The 17896-nt window shown below is 55.7% G+C and overlaps 4 protein-coding genes across 4 annotated transcripts; all 4 read left to right on the top strand.

Moving 5' to 3' along the window:
- Positions 1–267: 267 nt before the first annotated feature.
- On the top strand, positions 268–4481 carry LOC132080643 (protocadherin beta-16-like). Its single transcript, XM_059483896.1, has 2 exons — positions 268–2643; positions 4362–4481. Exons 1-2 carry the CDS (start codon positions 367–369, stop codon positions 4479–4481), a joined length of 2397 nt encoding a protein of 798 aa, XP_059339879.1. The 5' UTR covers positions 268–366.
- A 1689-nt stretch (positions 4482–6170) lies between these two features.
- Positions 6171–8621, top strand: LOC132080642 (protocadherin beta-16-like). The gene has a single exon (XM_059483895.1). It carries the CDS (start codon positions 6171–6173, stop codon positions 8619–8621), a length of 2451 nt encoding a protein of 816 aa, XP_059339878.1.
- A 209-nt stretch (positions 8622–8830) lies between these two features.
- On the top strand, positions 8831–11955 carry LOC132080641 (protocadherin beta-15-like). Its single transcript, XM_059483894.1, has 2 exons — positions 8831–8948; positions 9032–11955. Exons 1-2 carry the CDS (start codon positions 8831–8833, stop codon positions 11953–11955), a joined length of 3042 nt encoding a protein of 1013 aa, XP_059339877.1.
- Positions 11956–13972: 2017 nt separating this feature from the next.
- LOC132080326 (protocadherin beta-15-like) lies at positions 13973–16436 on the top strand. The gene has a single exon (XM_059483427.1). It carries the CDS (start codon positions 13992–13994, stop codon positions 16434–16436), a length of 2445 nt encoding a protein of 814 aa, XP_059339410.1. The 5' UTR covers positions 13973–13991.
- The last annotated feature ends 1460 nt before the right edge of the window (positions 16437–17896 follow it).

The raw sequence follows: 17896 nt of genomic DNA, 5'->3' as shown, positions 1-17896 counted from the left end.
GAGAGGAAATATTCCCCCTTCCGACGCTGGGTGGGGATGTTGGCCGCGGACCGGAGCGTTCCTCGGTCCGCCCCGGCTTTGCAGACACAGGGAGACAAAAAGCCGTGAGAGCTGAGCTGCTCGCAAAGGAGTCGGAGCACTCGGGGGCTTCCAGATTCCTTCACCCCAGGATTGCTGGCCCACATCGCTCTTTTTCGCTACTAAAAGATGCCGGGAGCCGCCGAGGACTGCGGATGGCTTTTTTGGAGAGTGATGGCCTGTGGGAGACGGAGCGGAGACAGAAAGAGGCAAGTGATCTTGTTTATTCTGTGTGTTTGCGTGTGTCAGAGCGGGGCTGAAACCCTCCGCTACTCCCTGCCGGAGGAAATGGAGAGGGACTCCTTTGTCGCCAATATCGCCAAGGACCTGGGGGTTCCTCTGAGCCAGCTGGCGGCTCGCAAAGCCCGCGTTGTGTCCGAGGGGAACGAGCAGCTTTTCCGACTCAATCAAAACACCGGAGTCCTGACGGCAAAGGAATCGCTGGACCGAGAGGAGATCTGTCCTCAGAGCGATACCTGCACGCTCGTCTTTAAGATATTCTTTGAAAATCCGTTGCAGCTTATCCGAGGGGAGGTGGAAATTCGTGACGTAAATGACAACTCGCCCGTGTTCCCGGAGAAGGAGATGGTTTTAAAAATTCTAGAAACAGCATCTCCTGGCTCCCGTTTCCCCCTGGAAAGTGCCCAGGACAAGGACGTGGGCATTAACGGTTTGCAGAACTACAGCCTCGGGCCCAATCCTCATTTCTCCCTCGCTCTGGGAACAGGAAAAAATGGCGTAAAATACGTGGAGCTCGTCCTACAACGTCAGCTCGACCGTGAAGAGCAGGCAGAACTGAGTTTACTTCTGACCGCCACCGACGGAGGATCACCAACCAGGTCGGGCACGGCTCAGGTCCGGATCGTGGTTGTGGATGCCAACGACAACGTTCCTGTCTTCGAAAGAGAGACCTACGAGGTGCGCCTGGCTGAGAACAGCCCCCTGGAGCAGCTGGTGGTCAGAGTCGCTGCCGCGGATCCCGATGAAGGGTCCTACGGGGAAGTGAATTATGCCTTTGTCCAGGCATCGGAGCGATCCCGGCAGCTCTTCCAGCTGAACCCGACCACCGGTGAAATCCGAGTCGCAGGCAAACTGGATTTTGAGGAAGCAAAATCCCACACTATGGTGGTGAAAGCCACGGATGGCGGAGGGCTGTCTGGGCACTGCAAAGTGCAGGTGGAGGTCCTGGACGTGAATGACAACGCCCCGGAGATAGCGCTCACCTCCCTCAGCGCCTCCATTCCCGAGGACGCCCCGCCACGCACCGTGGTGGCTCTGTTCAGTGTGCGCGACCGGGACTCCGGGGACAACGGCAGGACAGAGTGTTCCATCGACGGGGACTTGCCGTTCAGCCTCACCCCCACTTTTGATAATTACTACGAACTGAGAACAAACGCAGCTCTGGACAGGGAGAGGATGGCAGAGTACAACATCACCATCGCAGCCACAGACTGGGGCAGGAAGCGGCTGAGCTCTCAGGAAACCATCTTCGTGCAGATCTCGGATGTGAACGACAACCCCCCAGAGTTCACCCAGGAGATTTACACCATGTCTGTCACGGAGAACAACAGCCCCATGCTCCGCATCGGCAGCATGAAGGCCACGGACGCTGACGCAGGAATAAATGCCCGTGTGAACTACGCACTGGTGCGGCAGGAGGGCAAAGAGCAGCCCCAAGTGTCAGTCAGCGCTGAAAACGGGGATGTTTATATCCTCCGCCCGCTGGACTATGAGAAGGTGCGCTCCCTCGAGGTGACAGTGACCGCAGCCGACGGCGGCTCCCCGCCACTCAGCGCCCAGGCCGTGCTGCGCATCCTTGTGCGGGATGAGAACGACAACGCGCCCGTGCTGCTGCACCCGGGCCCCGAGAGCAGCGCGGCCGGAGAGCTGGTGCCGCGCTGGGCACCGTCCGGCTACCTGGTGGCCAAGGTGGTGGCGGTGGACGCGGACGCGGGGCAGAACGCGTGGCTGTCCTACGAGCTGGCCAAGGCCACGGAGCCGGGGCTGTTCCGCGTGGGGCTGCACAGCGGCGAGGTGCGCACGGCGCGGGCCGTGACCGAGCGGGACGCGGCCCGGCAGAGGCTCATCGTGCTGGTGCGGGACCGCGGGCAGCCCCCGCGCTCTGCCACCGCCACCCTGGCCGTGGCACTGGTGGACGGCTTCTCCGAAGCCCATTTACGGGTGAGCGAGGAGGCTCCGGCCGCCGAGCCCGACGGGCCGCTTACTCTTTACCTCATCGCCTCCCTGGTCTGCGTGTCGGCGCTGTTCCTCGCCACCGCGGTGGCCGCCCTGGTGGTGAAGGTGCGGCGGGCCAGGCGGAGGGAGACGGAGACTTTGCCCACGTTCCCGACGATTGCCACGGAGAGCAGCGCGGGCTCCCTGCCCCGCAGCTACCTCTACGACGTCTGCTTCGCCGCCGGCACCGTCAACAGCGAGTTCCGTTTCCTCAGGCCGCTCTTCCCCTGCTTCCCCGCCGGGCTGCCCCCCGGGCCCGGCGAGCAGCGGAGCTCGGTGTGCTCGCAGGATGCCGCCAACCTCGGGGCCGAGGGAGACTGGACTGCTCAGGTGAGGGACTGACAGGGCCGTCGGGCAGGCGGGAGGGAGGTGTGACAAGCCCTGGGAGCAAGGACTATTGAAGCTGCAGAGCTGCTAGTGGAGGAGTCCCTGGGGTGGGAGGAGATGATAGAAGGGGGTCTCAGAACTGCTGGAGAAGCCTCCCAGGAGGATCCAGCAGGGCTCAGCTGCTCCCCAAATGCTGACTAACCACGCCTCTCCGCATCATAGAAGAATAGAACATTTTGGGTTGGAATGGACATTTAAAATCCATTAAGTCCAAACCCTCATGCAATGAGCATGCATGCCTTACTGGACCGGGTTGCTCAGAGCTCCATCCAACCTCACCTTGGATATTTCCAGGGGTGGGGCACACACCACCTCTCTGGTTAGCAGGGTCCATATCTATACTGAGTATTCGTGATAGATCAAGTCTTTGGTGTCACTTCAAAGGGGAAGATTTAGGCCGTGAGAAGGTGAAAAGTACAGGTAGAGATGTGTCGCATCTGATCTGGCCACAATACACAGAGTATCACCGTACAATGTCAGAAGGCTTCAAGCATCAGCCCATACAGAGTAACCCCATACCACTTCAGAAAACTCCAAGAGTGTGCCCTTCTTGTTCTTTAGCCCAACGTTTTATACCCTTCATGTTCATGTATGGCACCTGTGGGTCCTCTCTACCTTTTTGTGGTTGGTCAGTGCACCTGGGCACTCCGGGTCTCATTACTTTCAGTACTGTTCACCTGTTCCTGCACAGCTGTAACCTATTGGGGATGACGCTGGGCTGCAGTCCTAATCCCAGTTACCACAAACTTTGTGCCTACAGACACGTGGGTCCTGCCCATGCACTGTGTAGAGATCTGGAGCAGGAATGACACCATTCCTAGGGGTACATCCTCCCAGAGGTGGCAGTAACAGGAATGTAGTGGCCTGTCCAGCTTCAGATGGGACTGCAGGGACAGCTGTGCAAAGGATGTCACCAACTATGTCCCCTGCACTGCTGTTGGGAGCTGGTGCTTGGTGCTGCCCTGTGCCATTCACCAGGGTGGTGGCAATGCTGAACTCAAGCTTACAAACTGCTGGAGCCTACGGAGGCAGGAGCCTCTGCCATTAAATTCCTTTATGGTTTTGTGACTTGCATGGATAGCGTTGACTAGAAAAGTGTGGTCATCAGTCACCTCTTAATAAGGGATTCTGTGGGGACTCTATGGTGAGTGTCCAAGGATCCATCTAGCATTTCACAGTAGACAGGATGATGAACATATAATGAGGTTGGAGAAACACAAACACCATCAGGGTCAGTTAATATTTTCACATTTCAAAACCACCGATGTCTTGGACTCACTTTACTGCAGAGGGTCAGAATCACAGTAGCCTCAGGGAAGACAAGGACCCTTCTTGATATATCAACATTAAACCACATTTCTTGTTTTGTGAGAATGTGGTTTCTGTTTGGGGCTCTCACCACTTCACATTACTCAAAACTCATAAAGGTTTTTACAGACACTCATTAAGATTTTGCAATAGTACCCTTTTGGAGGACGGTTTCTGACTTCAGGTATTCTCCATTCAGGTCAGAGATCCACCAAGTCTTGCTTTCCCTTTGCCTCCCGGTAGAGAGGAGGGGTGTGACACGGGCCGTGGTGCAAGACTCGTCCTCTGAGCTTCTCGGTGACGCCTGCTTTCCTTCAACTCCAAATGACAACTGCTCTCTCTGTTCTTTGCAGGGCAGTGCTCCCCTCTCTGAAGATACGGGGCCCAGAGCTGCAGGTGCAGTTTGCCCTGCAAACAGGGAGCTGGAGCCCAAGGTCAATTCTGAGCAAAACCCTTGGCTCGCCCATCAATAAGTGAAGAGAAAGACAAGTTTGTCTGTCCTCACAGGGAAAAGGGAAAACAGAGACCAAGCACCTCCCTAAAAAGTACCAGGAAGATGAAACCTTCTCAATGAGAGTACTTTCCCCTTGTGCAGTACTTTATTAATGTAGCTATTTTGTAATTGTGCTGTCGATGGAGGACAACCGTGCTACATGTTGATTACATAATAATCAATTATTATCATAGTAATCAGTAATCATCATACATAATAATGTATGATTGTGAGAGTGCTACAGCTTCTACATCCTTCGAGAAATACTGAAAACTGGCAACAGATTTTCAACTTCTTTTTACACCGCCTTCTCTGGGGGATTTCCTTTTGTGCTTTGTTTCTTTCTTTTTATGGAGAGAGCTTTGTAATAATATCTTAATTTTCTGCCATGTATTCAACACCAGGTGAAACAGATAATATGTAAAATTAAGTGGTGCTTGCAAAGGAATTTCTTACAAAATAGGCAGAAGCTGTTTACATTTTGAACTGCTGGCATTGGCACACTTGGCATATATGACAAGGAATTTACAGGCTCTCCTAATTATAAAGAGGGGGCTTTGAATAGTGTGTTCTTTCTTCCTTTCTTCTTTTTTTTTCATAAAGTTGAAAACACTATTTCACGTTTTTAAAAACCAAGATGATTAAAAGTATTATTTGTGGTTTTTCAGTAAAATAGACAAAACCATTTCCAATTAGCTTAGGACACTGTAGAATATAGGGTGTAAAGAAGCTTTCTGGTTTTCTTTCGTCAGTCGGTATTGAATTATAAAGTTATGTGATAATTCCTGTTGTTGAGCCATTTTAAAGAGTCAAATGAGTAATGACAGAAAACAATAAAATCTGCTTGGAACTCCCTCGGGTGAGTATGCTGTCTCGAGACCACTTGCCACAGTTATGGCCGAGGAAAAAGCCAACTCAAGAGCAGGATTTCGGGAATAAATCCCTGCGTCTGGAATGGAATTAATGCCGGGGAAATCAGAACGACCTGGGAAATAGGGCGGTCTCAGAAGTCGGAGCAAGGTGGACGAGGTTTTTTTTTCTGAGTGGAGCTGAGGTCTGAGATGCTGCCTCCAGCCCATTCCCAAAGGCTCCCAGCAGGAGAGGTCATGAACTGCGGGAACAATCTCTGTCCATTCCGAGAACGACCATGGCGATTGCTGCTGTGGTCAAAAGACCATCTTACCTGGTTGCTGGACCTCTGTAACAATACACAGCTGTTCTAGCTGAACGGCCGTAAAGTCATTTATTCAAAGCGTTCATACTGGGGAAAGTGAGGGGGAACCAAAACAAAAGGAACGACCCAGCTTTAAATAAACTCCATTTTGAAGCAGAAGGTAAAAAGAGGCATTGCTCGTTGAGCCAGTGGCCATACTTTGAATACAGTTACAGGGACATTTCAATCTCTATGCTTTGACCTAGGAAGGGAGAAAACGAGCCGTTAATCTCTGCTTTCCAGGCTTTGGGCTGGGAATACTTGGAATCCTTCCCCAGCTCGGCCGCCTGGTGCCGCTGCTGACCGCGGAAGCTCCGCGCAGCTCCGAGTTCCGCCGGCCCCGCGATTCGGGCGGGCGGGACTGCACCATCTCGGGCTGCTCCGCTCGGGGGGCGGCAGGCTGCATCGGCAGCTCCATCCAGCTTACAGGAGGAGAGACCGGGTCTCTGAGAGGGAATGAAGCCGAGGAAGAGCGAGGAACAGCTCCCGGGGCGAGCGGTGGCTCTGCTGCTTGTCCTCTGCGTCTCGGGGATGAGAGCAGAAACCACTCGGTACTCTGTGCCCGAAGAAGCGGAGAGAGGCTCTTTTGTGGCGAATATCGCTAAGCATTTGGGACTAACCGGTGAGGAATTATTGGCTCGTCGGGCTCGAGTCGTTCCTGAAGGAGAAAAGCAGTATTTACAGCTGAACCAGCACACCGGGGATTTGGTGGTGAGAGAGCAAATGGACCGGGAAGAGCTGTGTGGACAGAGCGAGCCCTGCTTGGTGCGTTTTGAGGTGCTGCTGGAGAGCCCACTGCAGTCCTTCCGAGCTGAGGTAAGACTCATCGACATAAATGATCATGCTCCAGTGTTCCTAAATAAAGAGATAATTTTAAAGATGCCGGAATCTGCAATGCCGGGGACTCGGTTTTTGTTGGAAAGCGCTCACGATCCAGACGTGGGGAACAACAGCCTTCAGCATTATAGTATCAGCTCGAACGAGTATTTCCATGTGTACACCCAGCGGCGAAATGACGGCGGGAGGTACGCCGAGCTGGTGCTGGACCGAGCCCTGGACCGAGAGCAGCAGGCAGAAGTTGCTTTCAGCATCACGGCTGTGGATGGTGGGAATCCACCACGGTCTGGCACAGCTTCAATCCGCGTGGTAGTCCTGGATATAAACGACAACAGCCCAGTATTTACCCAGACTCTGTATAAAGTCTCTGTAACGGAAAATAGCTCAGAGGACACCATAGTGGTGGTAGTGTCTGCTAGCGATTTAGATGAAGGAACGAATGGGGAAATAGTGTATTCTATATTTCAAAATTCAGAAGAAAATCTCCAAACGTTTAAAATAAACCCAGAGACAGGCCAGATTCGACTCAAAAAGCCTTTGGATTATGAAGAAAAAAAGACCTATGAAATAGACGTCCAAGCCACAGATGGAGGGGGCCTGTCCACGCATAGCAATGTGGAGGTGCAGGTGAAGGACGTGAACGATAATGCCCCCGAGGTGATCATCACCTCGCTCACCAGCACCCTCTCCGAAGCCGCCCCGCCGGACACCGTGGTGGCCCTCTTCAACGTGCGGGACCGGGACTCGGGGGACAATGGCAGGACAACCTGCGAGCTGACAGGAGAGCAATCCTTCAGGATCACGGTGCTGGCAGCCGACGCGTACGCGCTGGTGACATCAGAGACGCTGGACCGGGAGCAGGTGGAGGAATACAACGTGACGGTGCGAGCTCGAGACGAGGGCTCGCCCGCCCTCTCGACATCCAAAATGCTGCTCGTGAGGCTCTTGGATGTGAACGACAATGCACCCACCTTCACCCAGGCCATTTACACCATGGTGATGAGCGAAAACGAGCCCGCGGGTAGGAGCCTGGGCCGCCTCAGTGCCACGGACCCTGACGCGGGAGAGAACGCCCGCGTGAGATACTCGCTAGTGCCGCCACCGACGGGCACCCTCGCCGCCGCCTCATTCGTGTCAGTGGATGCGGAGAGTGGAACCGTCCGGACTTTGCGCCCACTGGACTACGAGAAGGTTCCTGCCTTCGAGGTGACAGTGACCGCAGCCGACGGCGGCTCCCCGCCGCTCAGCGCCCAGGCCGTGCTGCGCATCCTTGTGCGGGATGAGAACGACAACGCGCCCGTGCTGCTGCACCCGGGCCCCGAGAGCAGCGCGGCCGGAGAGCTGGTGCCGCGCTGGGCACCGTCCGGCTACCTGGTGGCCAAGGTGGTGGCGGTGGACGCGGACACGGGGCAGAACGCGTGGCTGTCCTACGAGCTGGCCAAGGCCACGGAGCCGGGGCTGTTCCGCGTGGGGCTGCACAGCGGCGAGGTGCGCACGGCGCGGGCCGTGACCGAGCGGGACGCGGCCCGGCAGAGGCTCATCGTGCTGGTGCGGGACCGCGGGCGGCCGCCGCGCTCTGTCACCGCTACCCTGGCCGTGGCACTGCTGGACGATTTCTCCGATGCTTTCCACCAGCTTGGCCACGATCCCGCAGGCGGACAGCAGCCGCAGGGGGCCGAGGAGGAAATGCTCACCACTTACCTCATCGCCTCCCTGTGCTGCGTCTCGTCCCTTTTCCTCTTGTCCATCCTCGTGTTAACAGCGAACACGCTCTGCAGAGCGCGCGTCCGGGCAGAACTTCCTCCTCCCTCTCCCAGCTGCTACGCGGACGGACACGGCGCCAGCGTGGGCGTGGGCAGCACGGGAACTCTGTCGCCGGCTTACCGCTACGAAATGTGTCTGACCAGCGGCTCGGGGAGGAGCGAATTCCAGTTCCTGAGGCCCATCCTGCCCAGCCTTCATAGCAATGCTGAGGCGGGACTGGACAAAGACCAGGAGCCGCTACGCCACTCGCAGCCGGCCTGCGACCGGGAAGCCCAGGCGGGGAGCACAGTCACTCCTCCCTTTTAGCCGAAAGATTGACCAGTAGGCGTGCGTGTTCATGCCTGAGCCGTGCTGAGACGCGCCTCCCTCCCCGTCCACAGGTGAGATTCCCCAGTAGCAGTAGGGCCGTTCTCTGCTGTTATAGGTGTAATCTCCACGCTTAGGCTCCTGGCCCGTTTCCCCTGCCGCAGAAGGGGGCTCTGTCCCTCCGAGTTCAGCCTCTGTCTCACACCGCCATGGAAAATCGTAGTACCTCTCTTCCCTCCGCTTTTCTCGAAAGTCGCGGACGTGCCAATCGCTCAACAAGAGCGCACCAGCCCGCGAAATCGGGCCAGCGGGGGGAGGAGATTGGAAGTGGAGGAGCTGCCGTGGATGCTCCAGCGCAGAAACTCTAGCAGGGATACACCCCACACTCCCTAGAACCTCTCTCCCCGGAGAATGTGAGGGCATCCTGCCGCAGGAGCACCCGCCGCGGGTTCGGGATCGCGGGCCGGGCCGAGCGGCAGCGCGGGCTGCGGGCGGCGGCGGCTGCAGTCCCAGCGCGCACCGCTGGGTGGTGCCCTCGGCCAAGGCGGCGCCGAGCGGCTGCGGCAGCGGAGGCGGCCGGGCCCGGAGCGGCACAGCCCGAGCGAGCTCAGACCAGAACCAGCCCAGCACTGCCCAGATCAGCTCAGTTCAGCTTAGAGCAGCCCAGCTCAGCCGGGCGGAGGTGGCAGCGGCTGCGGCAGCGAGCGCTGCCCCGTGTCACGCGTTGCCGGCACACCCCGGCTGCGTTACGGAGCGCCGGCCGGAATCTGAGACAGCGAGGGAAGGTGCCCGGCCCGCACTTCGCCGCTCTCCGCCCGCAATCGCCCGGGACACCCGCCGCGACACAGACACCGACACCGGCACCGGCCGCCGGCGCCGCCGCCGCGCCGTGGCGCTCGCAAGGCAAGTGCTTTGTGTGTGTGCTTTGCTGGGGCTGCCGCTCGCTGGCGCCGAGCCCATCCGCTACTCCGTAGCCGAGGAGGCGGAAGGCGGCTCCCTGGTGGGCGAGCTGGCCGAGGACGCGGGGCTGACGCCGGCGCAGCTCTCGGCTCGCCGCGCCCGCCTGGTCTCGGAGGACGGCCGCCAGCACTTTCGCTTGGAGCGCGCCTCCGGCCGCCTCGTCGTGGCGGGGAGGCTGGACCGGGAGCAGCTGTGCGCCCAGTCCGACACCTGCATGCTCCCCTTCGAGCTGCTGCTCTCCGACCCTCTGCAGTTCTTTCGGGTCGAGGTAGATCTGGAGGATATCAATGACCATTCTCCCGTATTTCCTAATGATAGAGTGACTTTTAAAATCCCAGAGAAAAGCGACCCTGGGTCTCGTTTCCCACTGCAGGTTGCTCAGGACCTCGATATAGCCAGCAACACAGTCCAGAAGTACAGCATTTCTCCTGAGAACGAGTACTTTACTGTGTCCTCTGGGACTGGAATTTCAGGCCAGAAGTATCTTGAATTGGTCTTGGAAAAGCCACTAGACAGAGAGGAGCAGGCAGAGATGAGTTTCAGTGTTATTGCCGAGGATGGGGGCTTTCCATCCAGAAGTGGCACCACTGAAGTGAAAATTGTCATTCTAGATGTAAATGACAATGCGCCCATATTCACACAAGAGGTGTACATTGTGAAAATTTTAGAAAACATTCCAGAAGGGTCTGTGGTTCTGACTGTGCTGGCAACTGATCCGGATGCAGGAGTTAATGGGGACATTTCCTATCAACTCAGCCAGGCAGTGGGACAGAGTGATTCTGCATTTGTGATTGATCCAATAACCGGTGAAATTAAACTCACAAAACCACTGGACTTCGAGGCAGCACAAATGCATGAGCTCAGTGTGATGGCCGCAGATGGTGGAGGGCTGTCAGCAATCTGCAAGGTGTTGGTGGAGGTGGTGGATGTGAATGACAATGCCCCAGAGCTGGTGGTCAGTTCCTTCAGCAGTCCCCTCCCCGAGAACACAGTGCCCGGCACGGTGGTTGCCCTGTTTACGGTCAGGGACCGGGATTCTGGTGCCAACGGGAAGATCTCCTGTGCCCTGCAGGATCAGCTCTTCTTCTCCCTGCGGCCAGCCTACAAGAATTACTATGAGCTGGTGACAGTGAGCGCGCTGGACCGCGAGGAGACGCCTCAGTACATCCTCAGTGTGACGGCAGCAGATGCGGGCTCGCCTCCTCTCACCAGCACGCACACCTTCACCGTGGACATCTCCGACGTCAATGACAATGCCCCCGTCTTCAACCAGACCTCCTACACCATGTACGTGCGTGAGAACAACGTGCCCACGGTGTTTGTGGGAGCCGTGAGCGCTGCAGATGCTGACGTGGGGCTGAATGCCAAGGTGAGCTATTCCCTGGCAGCAGAGCAAGGGCCAGAGCGGGCCTGGTGCTCCTGCATCTCGGTGAACTCGGAGAAGGGACACGTGTTTGTGCTGCGGCCCCTGGACTACGAGCGCTTGAGGCAGACCGAGGTGACGGTCAGTGCCTCTGACGCGGGCTCTCCTCCGCTGAGAGCCAACGTCACCGTGCGCCTGGTGGTGCTGGACGAGAACGACAACGCCCCGCTGGTGCTCTACCCGGCCCAGGAGAGCGGCCCGGCCTCCAGTGAGCTGGTGCCCGTGTCGGCTGAGGCGGGCTACCTCATCAGCAAAGTGGTGGCCGTCGATGCCGACTCGGGACAGAACTCGTGGCTCTCCTACCACCTGCTCAGGGCCACCGACCCAGGCCTGTTTTCCGTGGGCGTGCAAAGCGGCGAGGTGCGTCTCAGGAGGCCGGTGACAGAGAGAGACAGCGTCAAGCAGAAGCTGGTGGTGCTTGTCAGAGACAACGGCAAGCCCCCGCTGTCAGCCACGGCAGCTCTCAGCGCTCTCCTGCTCAAGGACTTCTCCGACGTGCGCCTGCCGCACAGCAGCCCGGCCAGCGAGGATCAGGCCGCCGCCTCCCTGACCACCTATTTAATCATTGCCTTGGTCTTTGTCTCCCTCCTCTTCCTCATCTCCACGGCAGTGCTGCTGGCTCGCAAGGTGTGCAGGAGGAAGGAGCTGAAGGCTGGCCCTGTGCTCTATGCTGCCAACACCTTGCAGAGCGGCCTGGCCGATGCAGCCGCTGCAGGGACCCTGCCCCGCGCCTATTGCTACGAGATCAGCCTCACCACGGGCTCGGGCAACAGCGAGTTCAGATTCCTCAAGCCCATCCTGCCCAGCCTGCCCCCACAGCACTGCGCCGTGGGCCAGGGCCCCGGTGAGGAACAGGATTTCCCCGGTGTCCCTGTCAGCAGCGAGGACATGGCCCCAGACAATGCTGGCACTCTCTCTGCAGGACAGTTCAACGCTCTTTCCTTTGACTAGCTGGGGTCTGCGCACACTGAGGCTTCATTGCACTTGGGAGAACGGGACCTGGGCCACAGTGTGTGACAGTGCTGCCTTTATAGAAATTTGCATTTTTCATTGGTTTGCTCAGCTTCTTGCAAATTCTCTTTGAAATCAATGTCTGCTACTGAAAAAGCAATGAATGGAAATAAAATAAGCCAAGGTTTTCTTGCTTAGTTTTTAGTGTGTTTCACCTTTGCTACTGCCTTTTCTAATAGGCTTATGTATGTGGTTCATTCTCAATCTATGATCTGCATTCTCCTGCTGTCTAACAAGACTGAGGATCTTTTTATTCTGATCTTTAAGGCAGTATCATCATTCACCAAACAAATCATATCCTCACTGATATCCAAAAAGAATTTCCCATGTCTGGAAAACCAGGAAGATTTGAGTTGTGAATCACAATGTCAAATGAGCACTAGGCCCTTTCTTCCCTGGATTCTGGATGTCTCTGTCTGAGATGGGAGCTCTGTGTGCTTTGCTTTCTTGACACTGTGTTTGTCCATGCAGACACTGAATATCTACAGATGCTTCAGTAGTGCTGTCTGGTGAACCAGGGAGTTGCTCCCACCCAGCCACTGCAACACAGGCAATGCCAGCTCAGTAGGGAAGGAGTTGATTTGGACCCTTTGACAACAGCAGTCTCATCTTCCTTATCTAGTTTAGAGCAGAGCAGCAAAATGCACAAAAAGTTTCCTTTGGCATACAAGAAGGGCCAGGATGTTCTGTCACTTCAGAATTGCCTTGGAATTACAGGAGCACAGACAGTGTTAGAGTAGACTGTAATTGAACAGAATTGTAGGAACATATTCATAGTCATCTGCTGCATTGAAGAAAAAATTCACATATACTAAATCACAATTTATGTAAGACAGAGTGAAGAAGAGCTTCAAAAGAAAAGATATTGAGTTTAGTCTTTTCATTGTTGTTCCTGAATCCCAAGGCTTCTTGATGGCACTAGAAAGCTCTCCCCATACGATTTTCTGTGTTTGTATCAGAGCATTTGCATTCCCACGTTTGCACTTTCTCCTCTGAAATGTGCTGAGCACTGTACTGAGCCTGTTCCTCTAGAGAATGACTACCACGCTATGTAGACTAACTGTTGTTTGATTGATGTCTATGATGCATGAAATTCTCAGAAAGCCTCCCTCAGGATTTTATGTGCTGAAGTGATACAGTTCAAGTGTTGTAAATTGATATAACTCTGGGGTTAGAAACTGAAAAATAGAATTAGACTGAAATAAGTGAACAACATCACTACTTTGGGGAGACAGAATTTTTGTAGATATGTTCCTTCCGGGAAAGCCCTGACAAGACTTTTCAATATTATGCGACTGTTTCACTGTGTCCTCTGTCTGATGCAGTGAGGGGTAGGTTCAGCGCCTGAGTGTGAAGATGCAGCCACTGAAGTGCTCATTAGCAGGCCGATGCTGTCACTATGGCTCTGTCACTGTGCGAATTCGCCTGCTGAGGGACGAGGCTTTGTCTTCCTGGGTTGTGCCTCGTCTTTGTGCTGCCCTGGTTGAGGCCGCGTTCCGTTGCCGGCCCCGGCTGTCTCGCTGCCTTCGGGATCGCGGGCCGGGCCGAGCGGCAGCGCGGGCTGCGGGCGGCGGCGGCTGCAGTCCCAGCGCGCACCGCTGGGTGGTGCCCTCGGCCAAGGCGGCGCCGAGCGGCTGCGGCAGCGGAGGCGGCCGGGCCCGGAGCGGCACAGCCCGAGCGAGCTCAGACCAGAACCAGCCCAGCCCTGCCCAGCTCAGCTCAGCTCAGTTCAGCTTAGAGCAGCCCAGCTCAGCCGGGCGGAGGTGGCAACGGCTGCGGCAGCGAGCGCTGCCCCGTGTCACCCGCTACCCGCACACCCCAGCTGCGTTCCGGAGCGCCGGCCGGAATCTGAGACAGCGAGGGAAGGCGCCCGGCCCGCACTTCGCCGCTCTCCGCCCGCAATCGCCCGGGACACCCGCCGCGACACCGACACCGGCACCGACACCGACAGCGGCCGCCGGCGCCGGCGCCGCGCCATGGCGCTCGCAAGGCAAGTGCTTTGTGTGTGTGCTTTGCTGGGGCTGCCGCTCGCTGGCGCCGAGCCCATCCGCTACTCCGTAGCCGAGGAGGCGGAAAGCGGCTCCCTGGTGGGCGAGCTGGCCGAGGACGCGGGGCTGACGCCGGCGCAGCTCTCGGCTCGCCGCGCCCGCCTGGTCTCGGAGGACGGCCGCCAGCATTTTCGCTTGGAGCGCGCCTCCGGCCGCCTCGTCGTGGCGGGGAGGCTGGACCGGGAGCAGCTGTGCGCCCAGTCCGACACCTGCATGCTCCCCTTCGAGCTGCTGCTCTCCGACCCCCTGCAGTTCTTTCGAATCGAGGTGACTGTGAAAGATATCAATGACCATTCACCAGTTTTTCGAGAAGATCGAGCCAGTTTTGGAATCTTGGAAACGAGCGAGTCAGGTTCTCGTTTTCCGCTGGAGGTGGCTCAGGACCTAGACATTGGCAGGAACACAGTCCAGGAGTACATCATCTCTCCCAAGAATGAGTATTTTACTGTCTCCTATGGAAGTCGCAGTGAGGATGACAAATATCTGGAACTTGTTTTAGATAAGTCACTAGACAGAGAGGAGCATGCAGAGATGGGTTTCAGTGTTATTGCTATAGATGGGGGTTCTCCTCCCAGAAGTGGGATCATCGAGATCTCTATTATCGTTCTGGATGTAAATGACAATGCTCCCTTATTCACACAAGATCGTTATATTGGAAAGGTTTTAGAAAACATGCCAGTAGGCTCTGTGGTGCTGACTGTGCTGGCAACTGATCCAGACGCAGGACTAAATGGGGACATTTCCTATCAACTCAATGAAGCAGTGGGACAGACTGAATCAGCATTTCTGATTGACCTCATAACTGGTGAAATTAAACTCACAAAACCACTGGACTTCGAGGCAAAACAAAAGCATGATATGATTGTGAGGGCTACGGATGGAGGGGACCTGTCAGCAATCTGCAAGGTGTTGGTGGAGGTGGTGGATGTGAATGACAATGCCCCAGAGCTAGTGGTCAGTTCCTTCAGCAGTCCCCTCCCCGAGAACACAGTGCCCGGCACGGTGGTTGCCCTGTTTACGGTCAGGGACCGGGATTCTGGTGCCAACGGGAAGATCTCCTGTGCCCTGCAGGATCAGCTCTTCTTCTCCCTGCGGCCAGCCTACAAGAATTACTATGAGCTGGTGACAGTGAGCGCGCTGGACCGCGAGGAGACGCCTCAGTACATCCTCAGTGTGACGGCAGCAGATGCGGGCTCGCCTCCTCTCACCAGCACGCACACCTTCACCGTGGACATCTCCGACGTCAATGACAATGCCCCCGTCTTCAACCAGACCTCCTACACCATGTACGTGCGTGAGAACCATGTGCCCACGGTGTTTGTGGGAGCCGTGAGCGCTGCAGATGCTGACGTGGGGCTGAATGCCAAGGTGAGCTATTCCCTGGCAGCAGAGCAAGGGCCAGAGCGGGCCTGGTGCTCCTGCATCTCGGTGAACTCGGAGAAGGGACACGTGTTTGTGCTGCGGCCCCTGGACTACGAGCGCTTGAGGCAGACCGAGGTGACGGTCAGTGCCTCTGACGCGGGCTCTCCTCCGCTGAGAGCCAACGTCACCGTGCGCCTGGTGGTGCTGGACGAGAACGACAACGCCCCGCTGGTGCTCTACCCGGCCCAGGAGAGCGGCCCGGCCTCCAGTGAGCTGGTGCCCGTGTCGGCTGAGGCGGGCTACCTCATCAGCAAAGTGGTGGCCGTCGATGCCGACTCGGGACAGAACTCGTGGCTCTCCTACCACCTGCTCAGGGCCACCGACCCAGGCCTGTTTTCCGTGGGCGTGCAAAGCGGCAAGGTGCGTCTCAGGAGGCCGGTGACAGAGAGAGACAGCGTCAAGCAGAAGCTGGTGGTGCTGGTCAGAGACAACGGCAAGCCCCCGCTGTCAGCCACGGCAGCTCTCAGCGCTCTCCTGCTCAAGGACTTCTCCGACGTGCGCCTGCCGCACAGCAGCCCGGCCAGCGAGGATCAGGCCGCCGCCTCCCTGACCACCTATTTAATCATTGCCTTGGTCTTTGTCTCCCTCCTCTTCCTCATCTCCACGGCAGTGCTGCTGGCTCGCAAGGTGTGCAGGAGGAAGGAGCTGAAGGCTGGCCCTGTGCTCTATGCTGCCGACACCTTGCAGAGCGGCCTGGCCGATGCAGCCGCTGCAGGGACCCTGCCCCGCGCCTATTGCTACGAGATCAGCCTCACCACGGGCTCGGGCAACAGCGAGTTCAGATTCCTCAAGCCCATCCTGCCCAGCCTGCCCCCACAGCACTGCGCCGTGGGCCAGGGCCCCGATGAGGAACAGGATTTCCCCGGTGTCCCTGTCAGCAGCGAGGACATGGCCCCAGACAATGCTGGCACTCTCTCTGCAGGACAGTTCAACGCTCTTTCCTTTGACTAGCTGGGGTCTGCACAGACAGAGGCTTCATGCACCTTACGAGGATGGGATCCAGGCTGCTGCATGTTGCAGTGTTTCCTCCTGAGTATATCTGTATTTGTAATTGGTGTGACGAATTTCCTACAAATTCTATTACAAATAAATACCTGGCATTCCAAGAAGCAAAGAAAGAAGGCTTAAAATCTAGGGTTGTCTTGCTTAGTAGGTAATGTGTTTCAGCTATTTAGTTGCCATTTCTTACAAGCTTTGAATGTGTAGTTAGCACTTACAGCTATGCTCTTTTTTGTGTTCCTGCCTGACAAAACAGAGTGACTTTTTATTCTGAGTTTTAAAAAATGTCACTGGGTGCCGTACCAAGAACATGATCACCGAAATGCAAAAAGGACTTTTTGTGCTTCTGGAAAGCAAGAATTCATGACTACTGAATCATTATGTCACATGAGCACTATGCCCTTTCTTCCCTGGATTCTGGATCTCTCTCTCTCTGAGTTGTGAGCTCTGTGTGCTTTGCTCTCTTGTCCCTATATTTGTCCATGCTGACACTGAGTACCAGCAAATGCTTCAGTAGTGTTGCCGGGTGAAGCAGGGAGTTGCTCCCAGCCAGCCACTGCAACACAGCAATCCCAGCTGAGCAAGGTACAAGGTGATTTGGACCCTTTAACAACAGGAGTCTCATCTTCCTTATCTAGCTCAGAGAAGAGCTGCAAAATGCTCAACAAAATCTCCCCTGGACTTACCAGAAGTTCTTGGGTGTTCTGTCACCGCAGGATAGCCTTGGAAATACAGGAGCACAAACATTGTCAGAGCAGACTATACCTGAACAGAGGTGAAGAAACGTCTTCATGGTCATTGAATGCATTAAAAGAAAACTCCACATACGCTAAAGGACAATTATTGGAATGAAAAGAAGAACTTAAAACTAGACGTAGAGATTGGTCTTTTCACTGCTGTTCCTGAATCCCAAGACTTCTTGATGGGACTGAAAAGCTGTCCCCGCATGATTTTCTGTGTTTGTCTCAGAGCATCTGCATTGCCATGTTTGTCCTGTCTCCTCTGAAATGTAAAAGAGCTTTGTATGGGACTATTTCTCTAGAGAGGGACTGCCACCCCATCATGAACAACTGGTTGTTTGAATGATGTCTGCTATGCATGAAATACTCTGAACACCTCCGTCACGCTGTGATGTTTTGTACTTAGACAGTTTAACTTTGTAAATAGTTATAACGGTGGGATTAAAACTGAAAACAAATGCGAGACTGAAATAAAGAGAGCACCCTGAATCCTTTTCTAGAGACAGAAGTCTTTGTAGAGATGTTTTTTCCTGAAAAGATGCTTCAAGGCTTTTCAAAACTCTGCCAGTTACATTCTCACAGTCTCCCAGTCTGAAGCAGTGTGGGGTGGGTACAGATCCTGAGTGGGGAGAAGGAGATGAGAGTGCTGATTTTAATGTCGGTGCTGTCACC

The sequence above is a fragment of the Ammospiza nelsoni genome, chromosome 16, assembly GCF_027579445.1.
Source record: "Ammospiza nelsoni isolate bAmmNel1 chromosome 16, bAmmNel1.pri, whole genome shotgun sequence".
Lineage (NCBI taxonomy): Eukaryota > Metazoa > Chordata > Aves > Passeriformes > Passerellidae > Ammospiza > Ammospiza nelsoni.
Note: the sequence above shows the minus strand (reverse complement) of the source record. Positions and strands in the feature narration are given on the sequence as shown.

Bases quoted from the DNA above. Each gene is read 5' to 3' on its own strand.
- LOC132080643 (XM_059483896.1), top strand. From the start codon at position 367: ATGGAGAGGGACTCCTTTGTCGCCAATATCGCCAAGGACCTGGGGGTT. The intron at 2,644-4,361 runs GTGAGGGACTGA...TGTTCTTTGCAG, and splicing joins AGGGAGACTGGACTGCTCAG to GGCAGTGCTCCCCTCTCTGA.
- LOC132080326 (XM_059483427.1), top strand. From the start codon at position 13,992: ATGGCGCTCGCAAGGCAAGTGCTTTGTGTGTGTGCTTTGCTGGGGCTG.
- LOC132080641 (XM_059483894.1), top strand. From the start codon at position 8,831: ATGGAAAATCGTAGTACCTCTCTTCCCTCCGCTTTTCTCGAAAGTCGC. The intron at 8,949-9,031 runs GTGGAGGAGCTG...CTCTCCCCGGAG, and splicing joins GCGGGGGGAGGAGATTGGAA to AATGTGAGGGCATCCTGCCG.
- LOC132080642 (XM_059483895.1), top strand. From the start codon at position 6,171: ATGAAGCCGAGGAAGAGCGAGGAACAGCTCCCGGGGCGAGCGGTGGCT.